The sequence below is a fragment of the Camelus dromedarius genome, chromosome 5, assembly GCF_036321535.1.
Source record: "Camelus dromedarius isolate mCamDro1 chromosome 5, mCamDro1.pat, whole genome shotgun sequence".
Classification (NCBI taxonomy): domain Eukaryota; kingdom Metazoa; phylum Chordata; class Mammalia; order Artiodactyla; family Camelidae; genus Camelus; species Camelus dromedarius.
In genome coordinates this window covers 84578819-84602484 of record NC_087440.1, presented here as the reverse complement: position 1 = coordinate 84602484, position 23666 = coordinate 84578819, and the positions used below count along the sequence as shown (strand labels likewise).

The following is a 23666-nucleotide window of genomic DNA, read 5'->3' as shown; positions in this document are numbered from 1 at the left end:
GGACCACAGCCAACAGCTCGGTCACACAAGACAGATTCCAATAGGCCTGTGGAACCACGGATGGAAAAGGGGAGAACGACCATCTACCAGATCTTTCAGACCCTTGTCTCTCCTTGATCAAAGTTCATATCATAGGGAGTTAACTCTCTACACTTTCCAGGTCGGGTTTCTTGGCCCCTGTGGACAGCTGCTGGGAGTCAGATCCCACCTACCACAGCGTGTGGCTCCATGAGTCTGGTCAGGCTGGCCTTGGCCCCATTGCCGCTGGGGCCCCTCCCGCAGTGGGCGTGATGGAACCCACACTGAAGCTCAGCTCTACCCTGGGGGAAGCTGAGGCTAAGACAGCCTCAGTGTTAGGAGATGGGATGATGGTGGTGATGGCTGCCCTCTCCATTGAGCAGAGGGAGGAGGTAGGTGGAGCCAAACAAATCTAGGTGCATAAATGGGGTCCAGCACAGTCCACCCCTTGCATTATTCAGAACTCTTCACATCCTCATATGATATTTGTATCTAACTTAAGAAAAAGCTGCCATTAACTTGAGAGTGAAGGTACGAGTCCAATTTTTGAAGTGGCCAAGTTTTGTAACTCCCTAACAAGACGCAAAAGCATTAGCAAGCCAAGCTCCATAGCCCTGCTGCCACAGCTGGTCCTGGGGCCATAAATGACATCCGTCATCTTCCCCCGCCCACACCTCCCATCCTAGGTTTCTAAGGCCAGCTCTTCAACTGGTCTGAGGTTCTTACCTGGAGGGTCTTTGGATGTCATAATTGCCCATTCATGTTACCTCTGAGCAGAGAAGCCCCAGTGAATCCCAGAGTATCAGCTTGAGCTGTCATAACCAAATACCACAGGCTGGGTGGCTTGAACAACAGAAATTCATTTCCTCCCAGTGCTGCAGGGTGGAGTCCCAGACAAAGGTCCAGCAGAGTCGGGTTCTGGTGCGAGCTCTCTTCCTGGCTTGCAGATGGCTGTCTTGTCTCACACGGCCTTTCCTCTGAGCGCACACAGAGAGGAGCACCCTCATCTCTCTTCCTCTTTTTATAAGGACACCAATCCTATTGGATTAAGGTCCTACCTTTATGACATCATTTCACCTTCATTTCCTCCTAAAGACCATTTCTCCAAATACAGTCATATTGGGGAGCTGTGGCTGCAACATATGAATGGCGTGGGGGGACACAATTCAGTCCACAGCACTAGACATGCTCTTCCCTGTGCCTACCGTCTAACAGAAAGCCCAGCTCCCCATGGTAATCAGGGACGACCACCCCACTGGCATAGCAGCTCCTTCTGCCTGCTGGTCCACTGGCAAGAGAAGCCCAAGGTGCCCAGGTAGTAGTTACAGCTTCCAGCCTAGAGCAGCCCTTACTGTGTTCATTGGTGGGAGCTTCACCTTCTAGGAGCCGAGACCACTAACCCTTCAGAGTCTACATTCGCAGGAACAAGAGGCACAGAGTCTGCAGGTCTCTCACTGACAGCTGGGCTCAGTGGGGCCAATCCTACTTCACTCCTTTAAAACTATATGCCTGATACGACCTGCTTACCTTCAGTAACGGGGCTCCTATTACTTCCAGGTAGATGGGAAATCCAGCTCCAACATCCCATCCTGGAGATTTGCTTTCTCGGTCACTTGTGGTACCAATTGTCCCTGGTTCCTTAGGAGACAGAGCATAAAGAAATGCTTGCTTGTTAACACATAATTGAGGACTATAATCCTAGGGCAAGACAAATAAAGGGTAAAAGGAAGTGAAGGAAGGAAGGAGGGCAGAAATACAAGGTTGTGTGTTATCGAGCTGGTTACATCTTTGGAAGAAAACCTTGCCAGTTACTCAGTCATGCCCACTGGACATCTCCTGACAGGCTAAATGGAACAACTACAATCCATATGCTGGGTCCCTCCCATCTCCTGTCTTTCATTGGTCAAAATTTGCTCCAGGGTTTAACTCCCCACTTGTCTGAGTAGAGTTACCTGGCTCCAGTAGGCAGATCCCAGGTACCATGGTGTGGGTTGTCATATGAGTCCAGAGGGGTGAGAGGAGCCAGAGCCTCGCTGGCTGCTGCTATAGCACAAGAGGGCCTTGACAGAGCGTGGTCTTCACCCTAAAGAAGGTTGTGACATTCCATGGTGTTAGGAGGACCAGGAGGATGTGGAGCCAGGTGACACTCAAGAGGTACACAGACTGGGTCCAGTACAGGAATACTGAAGACCAGGGGGGATAATGCAGGCTTTCCAACATGCATAACCTGCCTAGGTTCTCCCGAAATATTGAACCTCTGGTTGAGGGTCAGTACTTCTGAATCGCAGGTGAACAGCTGGGTGATCCTGGGGAAGTCATGTCTCTCAAGTTGTCAAATGGACCAATTATATTTACTTCACAGCGGTGAGAAATGAATTAAAATGTGATTTAAGAACATTTTTAAGTAGCAATGAGCTCCATGTATAAACCTCAGGGGCTGATGTCATATCTACAGACTGAAGTCATGTACTGAACAAGATACCCTGGCTGGCTCAAGTAGAAAGGTGTCAGAATACTCGGTGTTGTTTTGACCTCAGCTGACCAATGGGGATCATTCTGGGCCTCATTCTCCTGCTTCAAACCAATAGTGAAAGAAAGTCATCTAGGAACCCCCTCCCCACCAATACCAATGTTTCCTTCCATCCCTTCTGGCTCCATGGTGAATCCATTAAGGGCAGCAACAAGATCTGATCGTTCACTGTTGTACACCCAGCATCAAATGCTCTATCTGGCGCTTAGCAGGTGTTCTCTGACACTATGTATGGAGTGAAAGAACAAATGAACAATTATCTCCACTTTTTTGCCCAAGGAGGTCCCATGCTTGAGATACTCCCCCACTCCCGGCAGGCCACCCAATTGTGGAAGCATTTACTGACGGAGGGTCCCTCCAGTCTTCATGGCTCTGTTGTCCCCTTCAGTTGAGGTCCTTTTGTCACACCACACCTGACAGTGGAATGCCAGCGGACAGTGGAATGGCTAGTTTTATTATGTCTCCCAGATCAGACCTCAAGCTCTTAGAGGGAAGGGACAGGGCCTCATTCATGTTGGTGTCCAAGAATCTCGCTGGTTCAGATATGGTTCTATACAGTTGATACGGAGAAAAGCCCTGGGTCAGCATTCTGCATGAAAGAGGTCACTAGGAAATTGGTCTGAAAGCTGGTTTGCAGAGCAGTTTATACTCAGAGTGTGTGTTTATATGGGGTGACTTAAGGGTGCCAAGAGAGACTAGGGAAAGGAACTGAGTGAATGTTTCCTCAAAGAATGAGCTAACGTGTCTGATTCTCCGCTCTCTGTCTCGAGCTTCTGGTTCCTTCACCCAATCTAAAAATAGGATTCTCCATGCCTTGGGGGGGGGGGGGGCTATGGAAGGTCACCCTATTAACCAAAGCTCTTGCCAAGCGCTTCCACCGAATTATCAGAGCAGCTGCGCATACCTGTGCTGTGGCCTGGGGCGGGGGAGCTTGCTTGAGAGAAACGTTAAGGAGCTACTTCGCCACCGACTTGTTGATGATCTCGCCTCAAACAGAGGAGTTTAGATGACTGAGGGAAAGCAGTGGTGGAGAGGTCCTCCTCAGGTCCTTGGCAAGTCCTTCCAAGATGCAGCCCGGTGACTGGAGAGGTACCTCCCTCCCGGACTACTGAAGGGAGAACACAGCACTCGGCTCTGGGAGGGGCGGCCTGGACCTAGGGCCGAGGCAACCGGGGCGTCTTCGCCCCCTCCGAACGGGGAGGGGGCGGGGAGAGAGTCTGCAGGGACAGGGCGCAAAGGTGGTCTCCACGAGTCAGTCCTTACCCACTTCCCGCCGCCTCGGAGAAACTTGCCGAGGGGGGAAGGCAGGCAAGGAGCAAGACCCTTAGGACCCTCGGGAGCTAGGAGTCCTTTACCTCGCGGGTGGATAAATAAATTATTAAGCGCCCAATACACAATAGCCTCGCTAGATGGAGACGAGGAATCACTGCAGCGGCGCTGGCGGCGGCGGCGGGGAGCGCGGGCGGGAGCGCAGCTCCGGGCGGGAGGCGGGCGAGGCTCTGGCTCCGCTCACGTCTGTTTTCCTTTTTCGTGCATTATTTATTTCGCCTCCGCCCGCGACCCTGAGGCCCGAGCGGGCGCTCCTGGCCAGCGACTCTAGCTGCTGCTTCCCGCGGGCCGGCGTGACGGGCGGGGAGAGCTCGGGCACCCCCGCGCCCCGGGCAGCCGCGCGGCGCCACCGGGAAGGGCGGGGACCCGGGGAGGGCACGCGCTGCCGGCTCCAGGCGGCTCGGAGGAGACTTTCCCCGCCCTCCGCCTCCGCCACGGCAGCCCGCCCCGGCCCTGGGCGCGGGGTGCCGCCTCTCCCGCCCCGCGCGCGGCCGGGTGAAGCCGGCGCCACCGTGCCCTGCGCCCCATGCGAGCGCGCCCTGCTCGGGGCCCCGGCTCAGCCGCCCCGGAGGCCCAAGCCGCGCGCAAACTTTTGCTTCAGTGCCCGGCGCTCCTCCCCGGCATGTGAAGCCCCCGGGCGCCCGCGCAGTCGCCAGGGTGAGGACCGAGGCTCCGCCTAGAGGGCGGGGGACTGGGGAGGCGGTTGGCTTTAAATGGGGGCCGTCTGGCGACTCGGGAACAGATTCTGCCGCGGGGGGAGTGAGGACCTCCCTTCCCCGCGCCGAGAATCGGCTGGGGCAGCCACTAAGCAAGGTGGCGTGAGGCACTGGAGGGGTGCGGGCGGAGATGGAGACGTAGGGAAAGCTCGCGCCCTGAGGCAGGAGGCCAGGGCTCGGCAGAGCGCGCGAGGGCAAACGGGGTGCGCACGGAGGTGCATATGTTGCAGTGTGCGCAGTGAGGGCCGGCGGGGCAGAGAGGGTGCACGCAGCGTGTGATTTCATTGTGCTGGGCATGCAGGGTCAGCGAGTGTGGGGACAGGGGTCCGTGGGTGTGCATGGCTATTTCTGTGGGTGTGCACTTAGGGTGAGTGGTGCCCGCCGGGTTTGAAGTGTGCTCACAGTGGAATAGAGTTTGCATGGCCGTTTCCGGCGAGGTGCACGGGGCTCGGGAAGTGTGCTTGGATGTTTCTGGAGGTGTGCCTGGGGCCACGATATGCACGCAGGATTCTGGGGGTGTGCACCACGACGGAGTGTGAGTTCTAGGATGCCGGCCTCTGTGATTGTCCATGAAGAGTCAGCGAGTGTGCAAGCTGGAGTGAAGGGCCAGGCTTGGTTTGCGAGGGTACCCCAGGGTGTGAGCGGTGCCAGCCCCACCCGGACTGCTACATGTGCGGGTGCGCGACCGGGATGATGCCAGCGGCGCCCGCCTGACCCAAGCTTTACTCCCCTGACAGTTCGCCCCGGGAGCGGGTGCCGCGAGCCAAGATGCTCCTCCGGGACCTGGTGCTGCGCCGTGGCTGCTGCTGGCCCTCACTGCTGCTGCACTGCGCGCTCCACCCGCTCTGGGGCTTCGTGCAGGTGAGCCGTGGCGCGGGCGGCGCGGGCTGCAGGACCTCCTGGGCAGGACCGGGTACGGGGTAGGGGTAGTTGTCACTTCACTCCCAGGATCCTGACTTCTTGCAGTCGCCCCTTTAATTGGTCCAGGGAAGAGTTTAGGAGAAGAAAAGACGCTAGGTCTCCCCATACTCTGGCCCTGAAAATATAAGAAACTCCTGAAGGAGGCGTCAGCCCTGGCCTGCTGAGGCCTACAGGACAGGTCCTTGGAACAGAAAGGGCTTAGGGGATGCTTTCTTCATGATGCTGTTCTATTGCAGAAATGCAGACAAAGAAACCCTAGAGCTTGTACAAACTTAAAAATTATCCCAAGACTATCCATTCTTTATTTCCCACCAGAGCCGCTAGTAAACTTCATATGAGCCTTCTTAAATTGGACTTCAACACAGAAGGGGTTGTATTTCTTGTAGGTAGTGGAATTGGGGATGTGGACAGATTTTGTGCGGTGGCCACTAGTGGGGGTATGTAAGAAGGAGCTGTCCATCTGTGAGGATTACCTGGTGATGGAGTCCTCACCCTGAGCCCCCCAGCCCCCAGGCAGGGGCCAGGTAGCCACCAACTCAAGTGACCTTTGTTTGGGTGAGAGAGATGGTTAGATGGGATAGTCCCTAGTCCCTCCCAAAACATACACAGTCAGGGGTATGGTGAGTGGAATGGTAGAGAGGTGAGCTTTGAAGCCAGCTCTGAATTTTGAGCCCCAGCTCTGCCCCTTTTCAGGCTGGGGAACTTTAGGCAATGCACTTAACCTCTCTGATCCCTGCTTTCTTCTTCTTAATTGTGCTATTGTAAGTACTTGATGAGATAAAGATTACTTAGCACAGTGCCTGGACCATAATAAACAGTAAATGGTAGCTGTTGCTGCCACTGTTGATATTAGTAATAGTAATGTCACTCTTCTATCTGGCTAGTCAGGTACCCTTTTGATCACTACATAGTCTGATCAACATTTTTGAATTGCTAATTGTTTGGCAGGCTCTGAAGGACATTTTTCCATTTCAGTCATTGAAATACCTACTCTGGGGTAGGTGTCACTTCATGTTCTCCTGGTGGCATTTTGGAGATTGGGGATTATTCAGATAGTTGCCCTGAGTAGGAGGTGCAGCCTGAAGAAGGGATGCTGAGGTTCATGAACTGTCCCAAGTGATGGGGCCCTGCTGGAACCAGCTAGGTCAGCCCCGCTTGGATGGTAGCCTGGGTGACCACTGGGAGAGAACCTGGGGCTCTCATGCCAGAATCAGCCAGCTGGGTGGGGAGCTTGAGTGGACAGGTCTGCTAGAGTAGGGGAGGGGTACACCCTCCACCCCCAGCATCAGGCTGTCTTCTGCTCTTTTCTCCGGCTTGCCTCAGTCTCACTCACAATTGTTTTCCGTTCGGAATTGACAGCTTTGTCTAGTGTGTGAAACAGCAGTTATTAAACTCAGCTGTGCCTCCTTGGGATTCAGAATTTTGTCACTTCTAAACACGTGGGTGGTTTGGGACCAGCTTTTCTTGTTCAACTTTGAGCTGAACCTCAGATGTTCAGCTCACTTCGTTTTTCTATTCATTTGTTTACAGTCTTCCCTCTTCTGTGAGACCTTCTCAGCTAGTACGGAGAGCAACATGGTGATGTTGTCAGTCTCCAGGAACTAGATCTGCTGTGGGAACTAGCAGGATAGAAACAGCAGACCACCCCCTACCCCCACCAAAAGAAGTAACTGGGTGAAGTAGCTCTGTTTTGTGTGTGTGTTTTCTTTTTTTTTTTTTTTTTAACAGCGTCCTTCAGCCAGGCAGTATTTACACAAGCAGATGTGTGTGTTTGTGAGTGTGTGTTTGTGTAGTTCAGGTGCTGCTACTCAATACAAATCAATTTTTGTGAAAATCAATGAGAAAAGAAATGCTCCAGACAAGTAAGATGGGTAAAATCTTGGCTGAAGGTGCTGGAAAAATTAACCTACAAATGACAAGGACTGAGAAGCCAAGGAAAAGGGGGCTTTGGAATGAATGGATCTGGTTTTTGAGCAAAAGAGCTGAATCCAGAAGAGAAGAGGGGAAGAGGAAAAGTCAAAGTGCTCAAAGCTTGTGTTTTCCTTTAAGTAGAGAGATTGTGTATATAATTTGTCATGTCATAGGAGTTTCTTGAATATAGAGAAATCTATCTGTGCTTTCATGAGCTTTTTGCCAGAAGAATCCCCCTAAGTCGTAAACATTTGGGAGGGTGAAACTGACATAAAGTCCTGTAATTAATAGGATAATTGGTGAAGCAAGAGATTTGTGGTCCCTCAAAGTACCAGGTCGCAACCTTGAGATCAGCCCCAAGCCTCCGGCTGCTGCCTAGATGATAAGAAACTTAATTATTAAAGTCAGATGATGTTAAACAGCCACAAGGTTGGTGGGGGCACTCCTTAGCCTCTTTCCTTTTTTCCTTAATGTGTCTGGAATTGAGATTTTGAGGTTTTGTGATTTAGGATTCTTCCAAGTTCACTTCCAGATGATTTTTTTTTTTTTTTTGCAAGTGAAGAGGATGACAGGCTGGCGAATTTATTAGGTGTGACAGGAGTGTATCTCATCAAGTTACTGTGGTGCTGGCCTGTCTCCATAAAAGATACCAGAAGCCATCATCCTTGTGGGCGCCCTCCTGAAGCATTCGTCCCAGAGGCAGGCTCTGATCCAGGCCTGTGGGTCTCTGTGTGCTGGTGAGGAGCCGTCCCAGACCCCAGCGATGCTGACCCCTGCCCCGTGGTCGGTCATCACAGCTTTGTGGATTTAGTCAGCAGCACTTTTTGGACATCTGCTGTTTGCCAGGCCCTATGTTAAGTGCAAGGGACCTGGGGGGGTCTCTGCTCTCGTGGCATTGACAGTCTAGCACTGGAGAGATCGCTGAGCACGTCACTATAGGCAAGAGTGCTCAGCAGGAGCGAATAGTTTGGGATGAGACCTGGTGCAGGAGCCTTAGAAGCCTTGCAGATGTAGTGCTTCAGCTGAGACACGAACAAGGAGAAGTCAGGAGTCAGGATGCAAGTGTGAGTTAAGAGTCCAGGCAAAGGGAACAGCCCCGAGGCCGGAGGAGAGGACAGAGCACTGGAGGAACCCCGGGGAGGGCACCTGCAGTTGAGGCCTCTGTGATAGGCCACTAACATCACGTCTTGCAGTTTGGACTTCATCCTGAGGCCTCTGGGGACAGTGGGAAGTTTTAACAAAGGAGTGATGCAATCTCAGACTGGCATTTTAGAAATCTCAGTCCAACTCCAGTTCAAGGTTTGGATTCAGGGAGAAGGCGAGGCAAGAGGGAAAGAGGCTGGTGGGGTGAGGTAGGGTTGCTGGATTTAGCAAATAAAAATACAGGCTGTCCAGTTAAATTTTCAGATAAGAAACTTTACAGGGTATCCCATGTTTTATCTGGCAACCCACAGTGAGGGTCAAGGGCTACACAGGGGAGCTGTGACGGTGTCCTGGTTTAGGGCTGTAGTTGTGGGAAGGGATGGATTCAAGGACTATTTAGGAGGACCAGACCAGACCAGAGAGCTGCACCGATTGGCCAGGAGTGGGAACTGGCTGCCATGGAGCACCGTGTCCCCCAGACCATAGTGACTGGAACCAAATCCAGGCCACTTCAGGACCTACCTGTGCGTCAGGATTCTGACCCCCAGAGAATGCTACAAAGCGGGGTAGGAAGGCAGGCGACGGCCAGACTGTAATAAAAAGTGGTTACAGGCAGTCATGATACCAGCTTTAGGCAGGTCATTGACCGTTCCAGGCCTCTGCTCCTTAGTCAAGTCCAGCCAAGCTCAGGTGACTTCAGGGGCAAGTTTCTTCTCCTTGTGAGACTCCCCAGGATATAAGCCAACCAAGCCAGGTGTTGGGACCAGCTCATGGTACTGAGGTTTCCTATCTGCTGGTCTAAACACAACCTCACTGATCTGCAGAACCTCAAAGTGGACGCAATGCTGGGGAACAGGGCAGATCCCACGTTTCTCTGCTGCTGGGCATCCCCAGACATGTTTTCACTGAGCACCAACTGAATGCCAGGCCCTGTGCAACTTTGGCGCGTAACTTAGCCTTGCTGAGCCGGCCCTCCCAGCCTGTATGTGTGTAATAATAGCTACCTCTCTCCATCATCCTCGTAGTGAAGTGAGCACCTGTTTCCCATGACTGACGCACAGTAGGGCTCAGGGAGTCACACTTGGTCAGGATTTGTAAAGCACAAACCCACGTACCTTTCTGCTCCAAGATGCTCACAACTTGGTGTGCAGTGACAGACATTACGGAACAGTGAGGAAAGTGCCCCAAAAAGGAGGATTTACAAGGTGAAGAGGCAGCACTGGGCAGGTGGGTCTAATTCGGGGGGCCATGGGATGCGTTCAGGATGTCTTGCCTGGGAAGACTATGCAAGAGCTAGGTTTAAAGGATGAAGAGAAATTGGCAAGTGGATAAAGGGCCTGAGTAACCAACTGTCAGTCAAGGGAGGCTCAGTGGCCACAGTCTCGCACTGGACCAAACGCCGGTGAGGGGCCCAAGCCTCGGGGAGAAGGACAGCCAGCCCAGGCTGGGCACCTGTGTGATGATGGTTGGTTAAGCAGTGGTGCCCTCTCCCATTTCAGTGAGACTGTTATATGAGAGACCACAGATCTGTAAAATGCAGTGTGCGCCTTCTCCCCCCACCCCTTCAGCCTTGAAACTTGGCCCGATTTCCCTGCCTGTAATTTCATCACATTGAGCGCTCTTATACATCTGAGCCCTAAAATTCTCTCACAAAAATAGGTCATTGTGTTGGGCCAGGTTAAGCAAACGTGCTCCTCTTGAACTCTCTCGCATAAATTGCACTTTGGAGAGTGGGAAAGTAATTGCTTTGGCAATGGCATTGCTCGAAGTTCGCACAAACTCGGTAGAGTTCGGTGGAGAAGCGATCTCAGAGGCCAGCCGCTGGGAGAAGGGAGCTTTCGAGCATTCCCCATGGTCTTAGAAGATCTGAAATCCAGAGGACCGTCTCGATGATGGGGATGGGAGGGCTGACAACTGCACTGGTGGAGAAGGCAGTGGATTAGCCATGACCTCTAAGGAATTACTCTTCTCGGTAAAATAATTGAGGAAAAGTTTACCATCTGAGGATAGGCTTTTCCCAGTGGGAGATAAGATTGCCTTCCAGAGTTTGAAATGCAGTCCATGGTCCTTTAAAAACACTAGAAGGTGGTGAGGCGGAGCTTCTTGGCCTCATAGATGTGAAGTCAGGGCTGTAAATCAATCCACCTCCTACTGCCATCCGGGTGGCTAGATCCCTCCTGTTCACATCTGCCGAGTGGGGAGGGAGCAGCTGAGCCCTGCCGGCTCTCTCTGCGGGGCTGGGAGGCATGCAGCAAAGGGTCTGCATTAACCTCTGAAGGCAGCCACACATGGCTGTTTGCGGGGAAATTGGGGTTAGGTGTCTCCTCACTGGAGTCTAGGCATCACTGAGGTAGAGGGTGACCACCAACTCTTTCCTTTCTGCCTTTAAACCAGCTGTTCCCTGGGACAGGCAGAAAATGCTAGATGCAAGGATTTATGGCACTCTGTCATAGGGAGGGATGCTGGCAGTTGGTCTAAACCAGCCATTTTCTCACTGGCTGTACATTAGAAGTTTAACCTAGGGTGTTTAGACAACATACACACGCCCAGCTCCACCTGCAGAAACTCTGACTTAACTGGTGTGGGAAAGGCTCAGCGTGAGCATTTTTTAAAGCTGCCTGGGAGATTCTGATGTGCAGTTAGGGCTGGGAACCGCTGGTTGAGCACAGCCCACTTTGTTCCCCTTGTTAGTTTACAGATGGGGAAACTAGGACTGATGTCAAAAGAACACCAGACCAGGATTCAGGAGGCATGGATTCTGGGGAATTCCAGGCACGCCCTTACGGGTTATGATGGCAAGAGAGAAAAAAATAAAAGGCCTGGCCCCTGGCCCTATGGACTTTATAGTCCAATGGTAAATAGGGGGTTGAACCAGGTAAACAGCGCAGTGGAGATTTGCTGCCCCTGATGCCAAGAGAACCTGTAAAATGGAGATGTGACCTGGTCAGGGGTGGGTTGGAGATGCTTCCCTGAGGAGGGGACAGCCAAGCTGAGTAACTGGCATCGCAGCAGGGAAAAGGTGTGGGAGAACATTCCAGGCCATTGGAGCAGCATTCGCAAAGGGAGAGAGCGTGGCCAGCGGTCAGGGATTGGAAGGAAGGCCTCGAGGGCAGAGCAGAGGATGAGAGAATGAGGGAGCTGGGGCTGGAGGCATTGCTGGGGGCCTCCTGATGGGGCCCTGTGGCCTCGTGATCCCCTGAGCTGTGAACGGGCATTTGGGGGCCATGGCAAGGTGCGGGCGGTTTTTTTCCCCACAAGACCACTCAGGGGCCTCTTGGATAATGTTGGGGAGGTTGCTCTGCTCCCCTTGGTCTCATGGGCCACCAGAGCAGAGGCCTAGCTGGGTAAGGTTGCTCCCTCAGGGTGGTGGGACCTTGGCCCAGAGTGGACACAGGCAGGCTGTCAGGAGCTGTGACCAGAGAGGAGGCAAGGGCTTGGTCTTGCCCTGCCGCAGGGAAGACTGGAGGAGTGGTTGGGTCAGGTTACTGAGGAGGTAAAATCAGTATCCTGTCACCGGCTGAGTTTGAGAACCTGGGGCAGTCACGTCTCCGGCCTGGGCCTCAGTTTCCTCATGGGTTCGACGAGGAGATTGTAGGAGTTAACCTTCAAGTTCTCGTCGGCCTCTCACTAATGCCCAGGCCGACTGCCACGTTCCCATAGCTGGCTCCTGGCAGAGCTGGAAATAAAACTTGGTCTCTGGTCCTACCAGGCCAGCCTCCCATGACGTTGTTCCGTTTGAGCCAATCCAGCTTCTGTCTCTTCTTCCTGCCTAGGTCTAAGGGGCAGATGGGAGGGGGTCCCATTTCGGCTCCCAGGTGACTTACTGTCTTCTCTTGGGCACCTGTGCCCATTTCTGCAGGTGACGCACGGTGAGCCCCAGAAGTCCTGCTCCAAGGTGACCGACAGCTGTCAACACATCTGCCAGTGCCGGCCCCCTCCCCCGCTGCCCCCGCCACCCCCGCCCCCGCCGCCCCCCAGACTCCTCTCTGCCCCAGGTAAGTGAAGGCTGGCTCCAATCCTGGGTTTCTCTCTGTGTTTTCTGGGGCCCAGGAAGAACCTGTGAGTGTAGCAGAGGACAGCCTTGCTTCCTTTGTAATTTTCCACTGGCCGAGCAGGAGGGAAGCCAAGGCCCAACTTTTCCCTGCAGTCTGCAAAACGCCTTTCCCACAGAAGGTTTCTGGGAGATGGAGAAGGATGTTTCTCCATCGGTTAATCAGATAAAAGTCAATCTCCATTTGATAAGTGACTCGGCCTGGATTGTTCGGGCCAGGCCTTTCAGGGAGGCAGCCCTGGGCACTGGTCTGAAATACCCCTCCCCTGAGAGTGGTTTCATTTTTGCTTTTCATTCACACGTAAGGAAGCAATTAGTACAGAGCTGAAGTGGCAGCTCTGGGAGCAAAGTTACACAGATGCCTTTCAGCCATTGCAGCAAATTCTGCGAAAACCCCCTCCCTTCACTTGTTGGCTTTGATTTCATCTATGAACAATTTGATTGCAAACAAAGGAGGGTTTCTTTAGCCAGAAATAGCCTCAGTTCTGACCCATGGGGGTTAAGTTCCCTGCTTACAATTGCTAGTTGATAAGGTCGCTAACAAGAGATTCTGTATCTGGGATTGATCACTCAAATTGCGGCCTGGAGAATGCCCGAGCTTATATGTGGATCTACCTCATTAAACACATCTCCGCTGAGTTATTTGGGGCATATTTTAAATAACCTTGACGAGGCTTGTTCTCTGGGAAGCTGTGATTTCAGACTCTCAGTGTCCAGGCAAGGAATGCAGTGTTCCGGGGAAGTTTTGCAGTTTGGGGGCATTTCTGTGTTTTGTCTGCCAGGCCCCTACCTGTCTCCATTCTCACCTGACTCCTGTGGCCCAGTTCTTCTCAGAGTGTGGCCTTCAGCCTCATCTGAAGCATTCTTTTTTTTAAAAAAAAAAAAATTTTTAATTTATAGATACTTTTTTTAAAAAATGGAGGTACTGGGGATTGAGCCCAGGACCTCACGCTTGCTAAGCACACACTTTACCACTGAGCCATCCCCCACCCCCAAAAGCATTCATTTTAAAGTGCAGGTTCGCAGGCCCACTTCAAACACCGAGTCAGAGCCTTGAGCATGGGGCTTAGGAACTGGCATCATAGCAAGTTCTGAGGTGATTCAAATGCAAGTCGAAATCAAGAACCTTAGCCTACCAGGTCCTCTGTTCCAGGCCTCTGCAGCATCCTTCCAAGCCAGGTGCTCACCCTCCTCCTCTCTCCTGAAGGAATCCCCGGGCGGTACTGTGGGGTCTGACCTTAGGCCCCTGGCCCTGGAGATCATGCCCTTCCCTTCCTTTCAAATTCCTTCTCCCTCCGCTATTTGGGCTCCAGGTGCACTTGTACTGGATGACTCCACAGGCTCTCGTTACAGTCTGTTCCATTCATCCTGTGTTCACTGAGCATCTGTGCCAGACACAGACCTGAAAGTCCATTCTGGTCTCTGGGATCTCTCAGCCTCAAGGAAGGCCCTTCTGCCAGGAACCCTCAAAAAGTGGCCCGAGAGAGCTCACTGGTTTCCCGGTGTGCTGGAAATCCTTGAGTAGCTGGGCCAAACTACAACCACAGTCAACAGTAGCATTGACCGGGGCCCTTAAATAATAAATGGAATTGTTCTCAGTTGATAAAGGGGTTGTGGGAAAAGGGCATCCAGGCAGAAGGAACAATGAGGTGAAGGCTTGGAGCTCTGACTCTGGCAGACTGATCTGGAGAGTTGCAAGAGCCTCAGTGGGTTTGAAGGATTGGTCGAGGGGCGAAGTGAGAAGGGCCTTATGTGCCTGGCTGAGTAGATCACATTTCAACCTGTGAATCGTTGTTGCCAAACATTCACCGTATCCAAATGCCTCCTGTTGTTTGCCTTATTTTTTTCTTTAAATAGACTCACTTTTGAGTTTATACAAATTAATTTTCAAAGAAAACTTTATGTAAGTGCTATTAATAAAAAAGGAGAATCACTTGCATAAATAGGTGACCCCAAAAACAAATGCCATGAAAACAAACCAATGTTTTAACATTGTAGCCTGCCGTGGAAGTTTCTGAGCAGGAGGCCTTCTCTCTGGCAAAAAGGGAGAAAGCAGGTGGCAGAGAGGCGTCAGAGCTGTGGTAGCACCGTGCAGAGGTTCTTCTCTGGAATGAAATTAGGAAGTTTGTGAGAGAATCAGAAGCGGGCTTAGTTTCTTGTTCTCTGTTTTTGTGGGTCTGAGGCCGGGTCCATGCACCATCTAGAGCCAGCTCCCTTAACTGCAGGGACAGGCGCCCCATCCTTTAGGAAACCCTGCTCTGGGCAGCGATGAGCCCATGTAGGTGTTGGGCAGGGAAGGAACACAATCCCCACATGGCCTGCTTCAGAAAGGTCAGCTTTCCTGACACCGTGGAGGGTGGATTGGGGTAAGCTGCCGGACTGGGGTCAAGTGAGGACCTTTGAGATACTTCAGGCCCCAGACCACCCGCAAGGGGCTGAAGCCAGACCAGGGGGAGGCGGGTGGGGGCTGCAGAGAAGGGGAGGTGGGTGGGGGCTGCCTGGTGTGAGGGGACAGAGGCCTCATGTTGAGCTTGGGGCCTGAAGGCACTTCTGGGTGCGAGGACAGCAGGTGTGGATTGATAATATGGCAGGACTTTTTCAGTTACAAGTGGCAGAAACCCATCTTGAAGTGGCTTAAGTGATACAAAAACTAGAGAGAGAGATGTTTGTTTTTTGGCCCAAGTATCAGGATATTCCAGCAGCAGGTCTTATGTGATGATGGTGGTGGATTTCTGCCTTCATCTCTCTCTTCTGGTTTCTCTTTGTTTGCCTTTTCTCTCAGGCTGGCCTGGTCCCTATGGCTCCAGGGTCCAGAATTCCATACACCTTAGTAATCTCCCTACAAGGAGAACTTCTCTTCCTCAATCATTCAACTGAAGTCCTGGGGCTGACTTTCACTGGACCAGCTTGGGTCACATGTCCATCCTTGGACCAATCATGGCAGTCTATGGGATGGAATGTGCTGATTGGTCAGGCCTGGGCCATGTGACCACCCTTGGCAGTTGAGGTGTATGGATGGAGGTTAAGTAGGGGTGGTGGCTTCTCAGAGGAAAATCCAGGTAGAGGGGTTACAACCCGAGGATGTGGACATGGACTCTGGGCAAGAGGACAGCAGAGTACCTCACAGCCATGGCGTGCCTGGCAGATTAGACCAGTGACAGAGAATATGTTGTGTACATTCTCTTGGTCCTCACTGAGCACAGCCCAGAATCCCACTCGTGAGTAGTGCCCAGTATGCCAGACAGAGTGTGGCCGTGGCCACTTCCACAACTTCTGCCTGTTTGGCAATCCCCAAGGAATTAGCCTCTCCCACAGAGCACAGGGCTCTGGTGCTGTGAAGCCTCTGTGGTCTCAGCAGGTGTGCACGAAGGTCCCCAGGTGCTGGCACTGTGCCAGGGGCTAGGACAGCAACAGTGAGCAAGAGAGGGGCAGCTCCTGCCCACATGGAGCTCCCGGTCCAGTGGCCCATCACCTGCAGAGGGGGTCTGTGGGAGTATCCTTTCCTGCCATCTTTCTGGGTATGCTGGCTCCAGGCACATGCCAGCCCTTGCTTCTTTGGTCATCAGATGTGTCTGCATCCCTGCCGCTCACAAGGGCCTCTCCTTCACCTGGCGAACGTTCGCCGAGCATCTGCTCTCTTTTCAGCCCTGTGATGGCCACACTGGAGGCCCACAGAGGTGCACAGGGACTTGTCCTCACTGGCAGGGCTCGGGGAATGAGAAGACTGACACAGCATAAGAGGCTGAGGCCCTGAGCCTAGGCTGGCGTGCTAGCCCTGCCTCTTCCTCTGCACAGTTTTAAGAGGCCTGGTTAACTTAATCGTGAGTTTTAGGTGTGAGGATTTCCCCTCCACCACCGGGTTGACAGGAGGATTCCCGTAAGTGGCAAGTACTTTTGAAAACTGGACAGGTATCCGTTGCTGCTAATCATTCTGTGAAAGTCATTCTGATAAAGAGCAGCCTGAGTGTTGGGCTTGAGGAATTCAAAGGTGCTTTGGGGAAGGATACTTAATTCCAAAGGGGGCAAGAAGAGAGGATCTGGGACAACGTGGGAGAATTCCCAGGTAGACCTCAGGTAGGCAGGAGCAGAGGGAGGCCGGACAGTCCCTGGAGTGGCTGAAGCAATGGCCCAGAGTTAGGAGCCCGAGGGTCGGGCAGGAGTCGCCCTGCTGAAGGAATGAACTCCTGCAGGAGTGTGGGCTTCGGAGCATGTGTCTGGCGTAGAGGGAGAAAGGATACAGGGAAACCTGTGCACCTACTCACGCAGACCAGTAAAGTCTCCTGCGGCAGGAAGGGCCAGAAACGTTTGCCGGAGTTGTTGGGTGTCCTCCCGTGGCCAGGCAGGCCTCCCTCCTCAGCGAAACAGCACCTGCTGCTGCCCTGCTGCTCAGGTGACCAGTGTGTCCCAGGTTCTCCGGGACTCTCCTGGCTTTAGTCTTGAAAGCCCTGCCTTGCAGGAAACCCTTTAGTCCTGGGCAAACTGTGATGGTTGGTCACCTACTGCCAGGCTGTGCTTTTGACAGCGACAGCATGGTTTTTCTATTATTTTTTGTTGTTTTTGGTGTGCTTGTTTTGTTTTGTTTTACCATGAGACTTTCAAGAGTACTGGCTCCCCCAACCCCTTTTGAGAACTTACCAATCGTGAGGACAGCTCAGCGCCACATTCCTCCATGAGGTCCCAGCTGGGTCACCCTTCCTGGCAGCCCTGGGAAGTCTACTGAGGCAGCCCTGCCCTGAGTCCTGCCTGCCGTCGAGAACGAGCATGGAAAGGATGTGGATCTTGTGATGTGGAAGATCCTCGGCCAGCCCAGCGTCTCCACCAACGCCCTTCGTTTCCTAAGCTCTGCCTGTGACGCTTCAAACTGAAGGTGGTGGCAGCCTAGGGCAGCTGCACTTTGTAAACTTCTGCAAACTGTGGGAAGCACTAGACCAGGGATTCTCAAATGTGAGTGTGGTCAGGGTTCCCCAGAGCGCTTGTTTAAACACAGGTTGTTGGAGCCCATCCGTGGAATTCCTGGGGTGGGGCCCTAGGATTTGTGTTCTGATACATTCTCAGGCGATGCTGATGCTGCCGGCCCAGGGCGCACACTTTGAGAGCCAGCATCCCAGAGAATGGTAATCGGGTCAGGGGACTTTGGGGTCAGATGCAGCTCTTCCCCTCCTAGCTCTGGGACCCCGGACACATCACATCCCTCTCAGCTTCAGTTTCCTTATCTGTAAAATGGAGTTCATGACACTTACCTGGGGAGAGATTGCAGTGAAGACTGGAAATTATACAACCTGTACTTGGCAGAAACTACACGCTTAAAAGTGGTGTTACAGCACAGTGGTTCACAGCCTGGCTTTCCTGCCCTCAAGACCTGGGTCCACCCTTGTTCATGAGCTAAGTGATTTGGGTCATGTATCCTTAACTGCTTGGGGCCTCAGTTTCCACATCTGTAAAATGGGACTCCCCCCCCCACATATGGGTAGTTGTGAGAATTTTTTGCTGTAAAATTGACACAATGCAGAGCCTGGAATCCAAGAAACATTCAATAAATGGCAGCTAATAAGTAGTACTAATGATAATAATAGTAGTAATAATAATAATTAATAATAGTAGGGCACCAACCTTCAGGTTGGGAGTTGCTTAAACATGGTTCTGGCACCTCTCTGCTGAGAAAGGAGCACCGATTGGAAACTTGAGAAGGAACTGGGTGCTTTAAGGATGTGTAGACACCCTAGTTATTGAACAGAAAAGAGAAGGTTTCCCGAGAGTTCCACCCACGCCCCGTCAGGGGCAGCCCGCGCCAGGCTTGTGATCCCAGCGTCAGCCGGAGTCCCCGGGTGAAGGTATTTCTGGAAGGCGTGGGCAGGAGTGAACCCTGGCAAAGCGAAGGGAAAGGCGTGCTCGAGGGCTTGACCGAAAATCCCACGGCAGCCACCGGGGTTCAGGACCCGGCCGACTTTGTAAATGTCAGCGATGGCCCACTCGTCCCCACATGTGACTCAGACGGCTGAGGCCGTGGAAGGAGACGTGTGCCAGCCCTCAAGGAAGAGCACGTACACCCCCTCTGCGAGACCTGCTTCTTAGGCTGATGGGGCCAAAAATAGCTATGGCAGAACAGAGGCGTGAGCCTGCATTCACATAGTGCCGATCTTTAAGGCGCTCAGAGCACTGAGATTGATTTGATTTTTTTTGCATTTATCTTATTCTTAGAAAACTCAGAGGAAAGGTTGACTCCCAAAGGTCACTCAGCAGTGGTGGAGCTGGGAATGGAGTGGCCCGGCTCCCCTCCTATGTGCCAGGGGTCACGTTTTAACAGAGAGAAACAAAGGGGACTGTGGAAGTCCTAGAATGCTTTTTTTAACTCACTCAGAACACTAGGAGGAAACCGACACTCTGTTCCCAGTGCTGAGGTGCAAGCTCTCTGTTCCTCATCCCATTTAATCCTCACACGCTCCTTTGTAGGAGGTGGTATCAGCCCCAATGTCTATGAGGAGCCTGGGGCTCAGAGAGGGTGCCTTGTCATCTGGCTGATAAGGAGGGGAAATAATTCCAGGCCATTTGATTAATGCACCTGCTGCCTAACTGTCCCCCTCCATCACGGAGGGTCAGCTTCAGGGTCCCCCTTCCTTTCCTTGAGTGGGCTTTGCTCCTTCCTGTCTCGGAGCCTCTCGTGTAGACTAGTCCTTGTGCCCACCGGGCGTCTCCTCAAAGTAGTTCACCTCAACCCATGCAGATCTCAGCGCCAATGTCCTCCAGGAAAGCCTTCCCCGACTTCCATAAAGGTCACTCCGTTCCCTGTAAGGCTCTCTGAGGCTAGGGAATCAGTCACCCTGAAAGTTAGTGGTTTTAAAAACAACACAAATGTACTGTCCTTTCGTCTCACAGCTATGAGAGGGGACGGGGCTCCACCAGGAGGGTCTCACTTGGGGTCTTTCGCATGTTTGTAATCAGTTGTCTGGGGCTAGAGCCATCTCAAAGGCTTCCTGGCTCATGTCTGGTGGTTGGTGCTGGCTATTGGTCCTTAGCTGGTCCTGCTCACCGGGGCATCTACATGATGCCTCCTTACGACCTGGGCTTCCTCGTGCCATGGCGGCTGGGTTCCAGGCTTGAGAAGCAGGTGGTGAGAAGCAGGTGGAAGCTGTACCCCTTTTGATGACGCAGCTGAGGAAGTCATGTAGCATCGCTTTCGCCGCATTCCGTTCCTCGGAATCAAGTGGAAAAGGCTGTTCACAGTCGAGGAGCAGGGAATGAGTGAGATTCTGCCTCATGGTAGAGGAGTGTCAGAGAATTTGGGTACATTTTAAAACCACACACATATATGCACACACTCTTTGAACTTTTCTTTTTCCTTTATAGCAGTCACCCCACCCTTTAAATATCTAATTCGTTACTTGACTAATGCCTAAGGCTTTGCTGGGTATAGATCATTGCCATCAGTCTGCTATGTCCACTTGTAGCCTCAGCTCCTTAGCACATACCTGGCACATCACAGGTCCTCAGTAGCTACTAATTCATTTCTTTTGTGAAGATTTTTATGCTCTACTGTATGCCAGGCACTGTGCTAGGTTCTGGGAATGCAGTGGTGAACAGGACAGAAGGGTCCCTGTGTGTATGTGCAGGTAGGACAGGGGAGAGGTGCTAGAACACAAAATAAACAAGCCAAAAATATCACCAGAAAAATAGATGATGATTAAAATAGAAGGTAATTAAAAACCACAAGGTCTCATAGGGAGCGACTGGGCGGTCACTTAGGTTGCGTGGTCTGGGGACAGAAGATGACATTTCATTGAAGGGAAGTCGTGGGTGAGGAAGATCCGGGGCAAGAGCATTCTCAGCAGAGGGAACAGCCGTGCGTGCGAGCTCCTCACAGGCCTCGGGTGCGCAAAGGGCCGGTGTGGATGCTGGATGCTGGCTGCTGGCTTCTGGGCAAAGCAAGACTGGAGGAGGCAAGGCCCAGAGGGAGGGCCTGGATGCTGGGGGAGGGGGTGGGGTTTTGTCTTAAGTGTAACCAGAAGCTTCTAGAGGATTTTGAGCAGGGGGGTGGTGTGGCCGCATTTATACTTTACAGAGACCGGCGCCCAGCGAGGAGGCTGTCACTCGGGGCCAGGTGAGAGATAGTGGTGTGGGAGCCAGTGCGGTGGCCTGGATGCGGGCCAGGGCCGGCGCGGTGGTGTCAAGCCCTGGTCTGATTTAAGATGGTCCTGGAGGCAGGTGTGATCAGACTCCACGATGGCTGTGGTTGTCAGGAGGGAGGGGAGGCAAGGATGCTGTTAGGTTTTGAGAGATGAATGAGCGGAGGGAGCCTCAGGACGTCACTCACAGTGCTCCTGTTCTTGGTCCTGTCGTCTGTTTGTCAATCTCACCAGTGGGATAACGAAGCAGACTCGTGCGGGGCCTGGAAGGGATGAGCATATGATGAGGGACTCTGGGCATCAAACATGGGCCGTGTCACTTGAAACGTTTCTTGTTACATAAGCCGTGTTGCTGCCAAGCTGTTTTGGACCTTGGAGTGTTGGATGTTCATTCTTGGCGGGAGGCAGGGTTTCTGTTCTGTTATCTTTGAGCCACTTGCATGGTCTGCAAGTAGGAGGACCTGGAGGCTGGGCCCGACGCTGGCTCTTTCCAGCCGCGTGCCGGTGCCTCAACCTCTCTGAGCTTCCATGTCCACATCTGCAGAAGGGGGATCATGATGCCATCCTCCCAAGGGGGTTGTAGGAGTATGAATAATATGTGGGCCTCATCCAGCACCCACTACATTTCCACTCCCAGTAAATGGGCTCTCTTGTCAATATAATCCTTGCTTGAGCAACTTCCTTATCCAGTCTCACCGCTCCCACCCATAAAAAGGGCTGGCTCTGCCCTGTGTTCCCCTGGACACTGAGCACCACGCACTTGTGAGCATGATTTCTGCACCCAGGCTTGAGTGTCTCATATCCAGGACAGCTTTCATCACTGCTGGCTCTTTTTCAAAAGTACCGGGTTTTCCTTCTCCAATCCAATACGTGGAATTGTGTGTCTTTCATTTATTTACCCGTATCCAGCAAATAAAAGATTACAAGTTGAAGTGGACTTCAGTTTACTCAACAAACCTATATTTGTTGATTTATGGAACAAACGTTTGCCAAGGGCTGTGCGGTGGCAGGTCCTGGGGCTGCAGAGATGAGCTGTGCACTGCCCTGCCCTCGGGAAGCCTGCCTCTGGCTGGATGTCTGAGCTCGGCTGCCTGTTGGTATCACCTGGGAGCTTTGGAAATGACTGATGCCCCGGTCCACCCTCAAGGGAGGTGTTCTTGCCTGAGTCAAGGTTGAGACCCTCAGCTGTCACCAGAGTCACCAGACAGGAAGGGATCTGTGCCAAAAGAGAGGCAGAGGTGAGGTTTGTGATGAAACTTGGGGCGAAAAGGCTGGTGAGATGCACATAATGTGTGACCTCCACGGGCTCTGGAATGATCCCAGAATTGGGGCCAACTGGCTCCTACCCTCCAGGAATTCAGAATCTCGTGAGGAGTCTGGATTCAACCCTGAGGTGGAAATAGGGAAACACATCTCGGCCAGAGCGCACATCCGTGCTGACTTGTGCCTCCTGGTGCTCTAAATTCACATGACATAAAATTCACCATTTTAACCATTTTAAAGTATTTTTTTAAGTATAAGTGGTTTTTAGTATATTCACAATATACTAAACCATTACCACCCTCTAGTTCCTGAGCATTTTTGTCACTGCAAAAAGAAACCCCATACCTCCCAGTACAGCCGTCTCCCCAAGTCCTTGGCAACCACTAATCTACTTCCCGTCTCTATGGATTTGCTGTATACCTGGGCACTATGAACCTCAGTTTCCTCACTTCCCAGTGGGGATGTGGCCTCCTTCCTCAGTGTTATTGTGAGGCGTGATTCAGGGGGCCATGGGTAGGGTCTGCCCACCACCTGACACAGGGCAGAGTGGCTGTGGTCCCCATAATGCAAGGGGATCCTGCTAGGTGAGGGGCATGATCCTGGCTAAGGGGCTCCCCTGTTGCATTGGGATCGAGGGCTGGTACTGACACCCTGGAACTCTGACCTCGTGTGGACCTCATCTTCCTCATAAGGCTGTTGAGAGGTCCCATGAGTTTGAAGGTGACAGTGCTTAAAAAAGTGCCAGCCCAGGGTGATCACCCTGTCAGTGTTAGTGATTTCATAATTATTGCAGAATTCACCTAGGATGTCCCACCTATGTCCGGGTCAAAGCAGCCAGCCTGACCCATTAAATTTCTGATCCAATCCCTGAGACTGGGGACTGTTGATTTGTCTTTGTCCCCAGAGACAGCTCAGAGCTTGACATGGAAAGTGCACATTGAACATTTGGATATAGGAATGCATGCGTGACTAAGTGATGAAGACAGAAGATAAACTGTCCAGGAGAAGGGGGTACAGAGGGGACTGACATTTTTAAAGAGTCTGCCATTTGCCAGGGAGCATCTGGGACCATGTCTTATTTGGGACTCAATGCTGGGGGAGTGGGGGTCAGCTCCCCCAGGCAGAGATGTAGCCCTGGCAGTTGGGAGCCCAGCCAGCAAGCCTAGGAAGGACACCAGTCACATCTGATCATCTTCCACTGTGACTGCCTGAGTGACAACGCCCCTGGTCAGATCCCCCAGATGGATCTTGCCTTCTAGCTAGGAATCCAAACCTCTCTTTACCACTAAGGAAAGCATATCAGTGTTCAAGCAAGTGTTCTCAATTCATAAGGATACCTCATTTATATGTTTAAAGAGCAGTACCTCACTCATAGACATTTACTCAGTCAACAGATATGTGGAGAGCTCTCCACTGAGGTCACAGACTGAGGATGACGGAGTGGATAAGACAGGGCGAACCCAGGGCAGGTTCAGTGGGGGAAGATCAGGTTCTGTTTTTTCTCACATGGAGTTTGGGATGCCTGTGGACAGCCAAGGGAGGCAGAACACACAGGAATTGTAGGCTAAACAGAGCAGCAAGAGTCCCCAGACACGAGCTGAGAGCAGAGTCTATCTTAGAGCAGGTGTCCTGCAGGAGGCGCTGGCTGAGCTAAGAGAGGGACG

The 23666-nt window shown here is 52.4% G+C and overlaps 1 protein-coding gene across 3 annotated transcripts in view; it reads left to right on the top strand.

Annotated features, from left to right (window-relative positions):
- The first annotated feature begins 4392 nt into the window (after positions 1-4392).
- PRIMA1 (proline rich membrane anchor 1) overlaps positions 4393-23666 on the top strand; it is a 59289-nt gene continuing 40015 nt past the window's right edge. For 2 of the 3 annotated variants that reach the window (XM_031454235.2, XM_064486220.1), the window contains exons 1-3: positions 4393-4534; positions 5331-5454; positions 12428-12563. In XM_031454235.2, the coding sequence (XP_031310095.2) occupies positions 5362-5454; positions 12428-12563 (229 nt within the window). In that variant the 5' untranslated portion in view covers positions 4393-4534; positions 5331-5361. Of the gene's footprint in view, positions 4535-4633; positions 4691-5330; positions 5455-12427; positions 12564-23666 lie in introns of those variants that run through there. The other variant, XM_031454234.2, reaches the window with a different exon arrangement.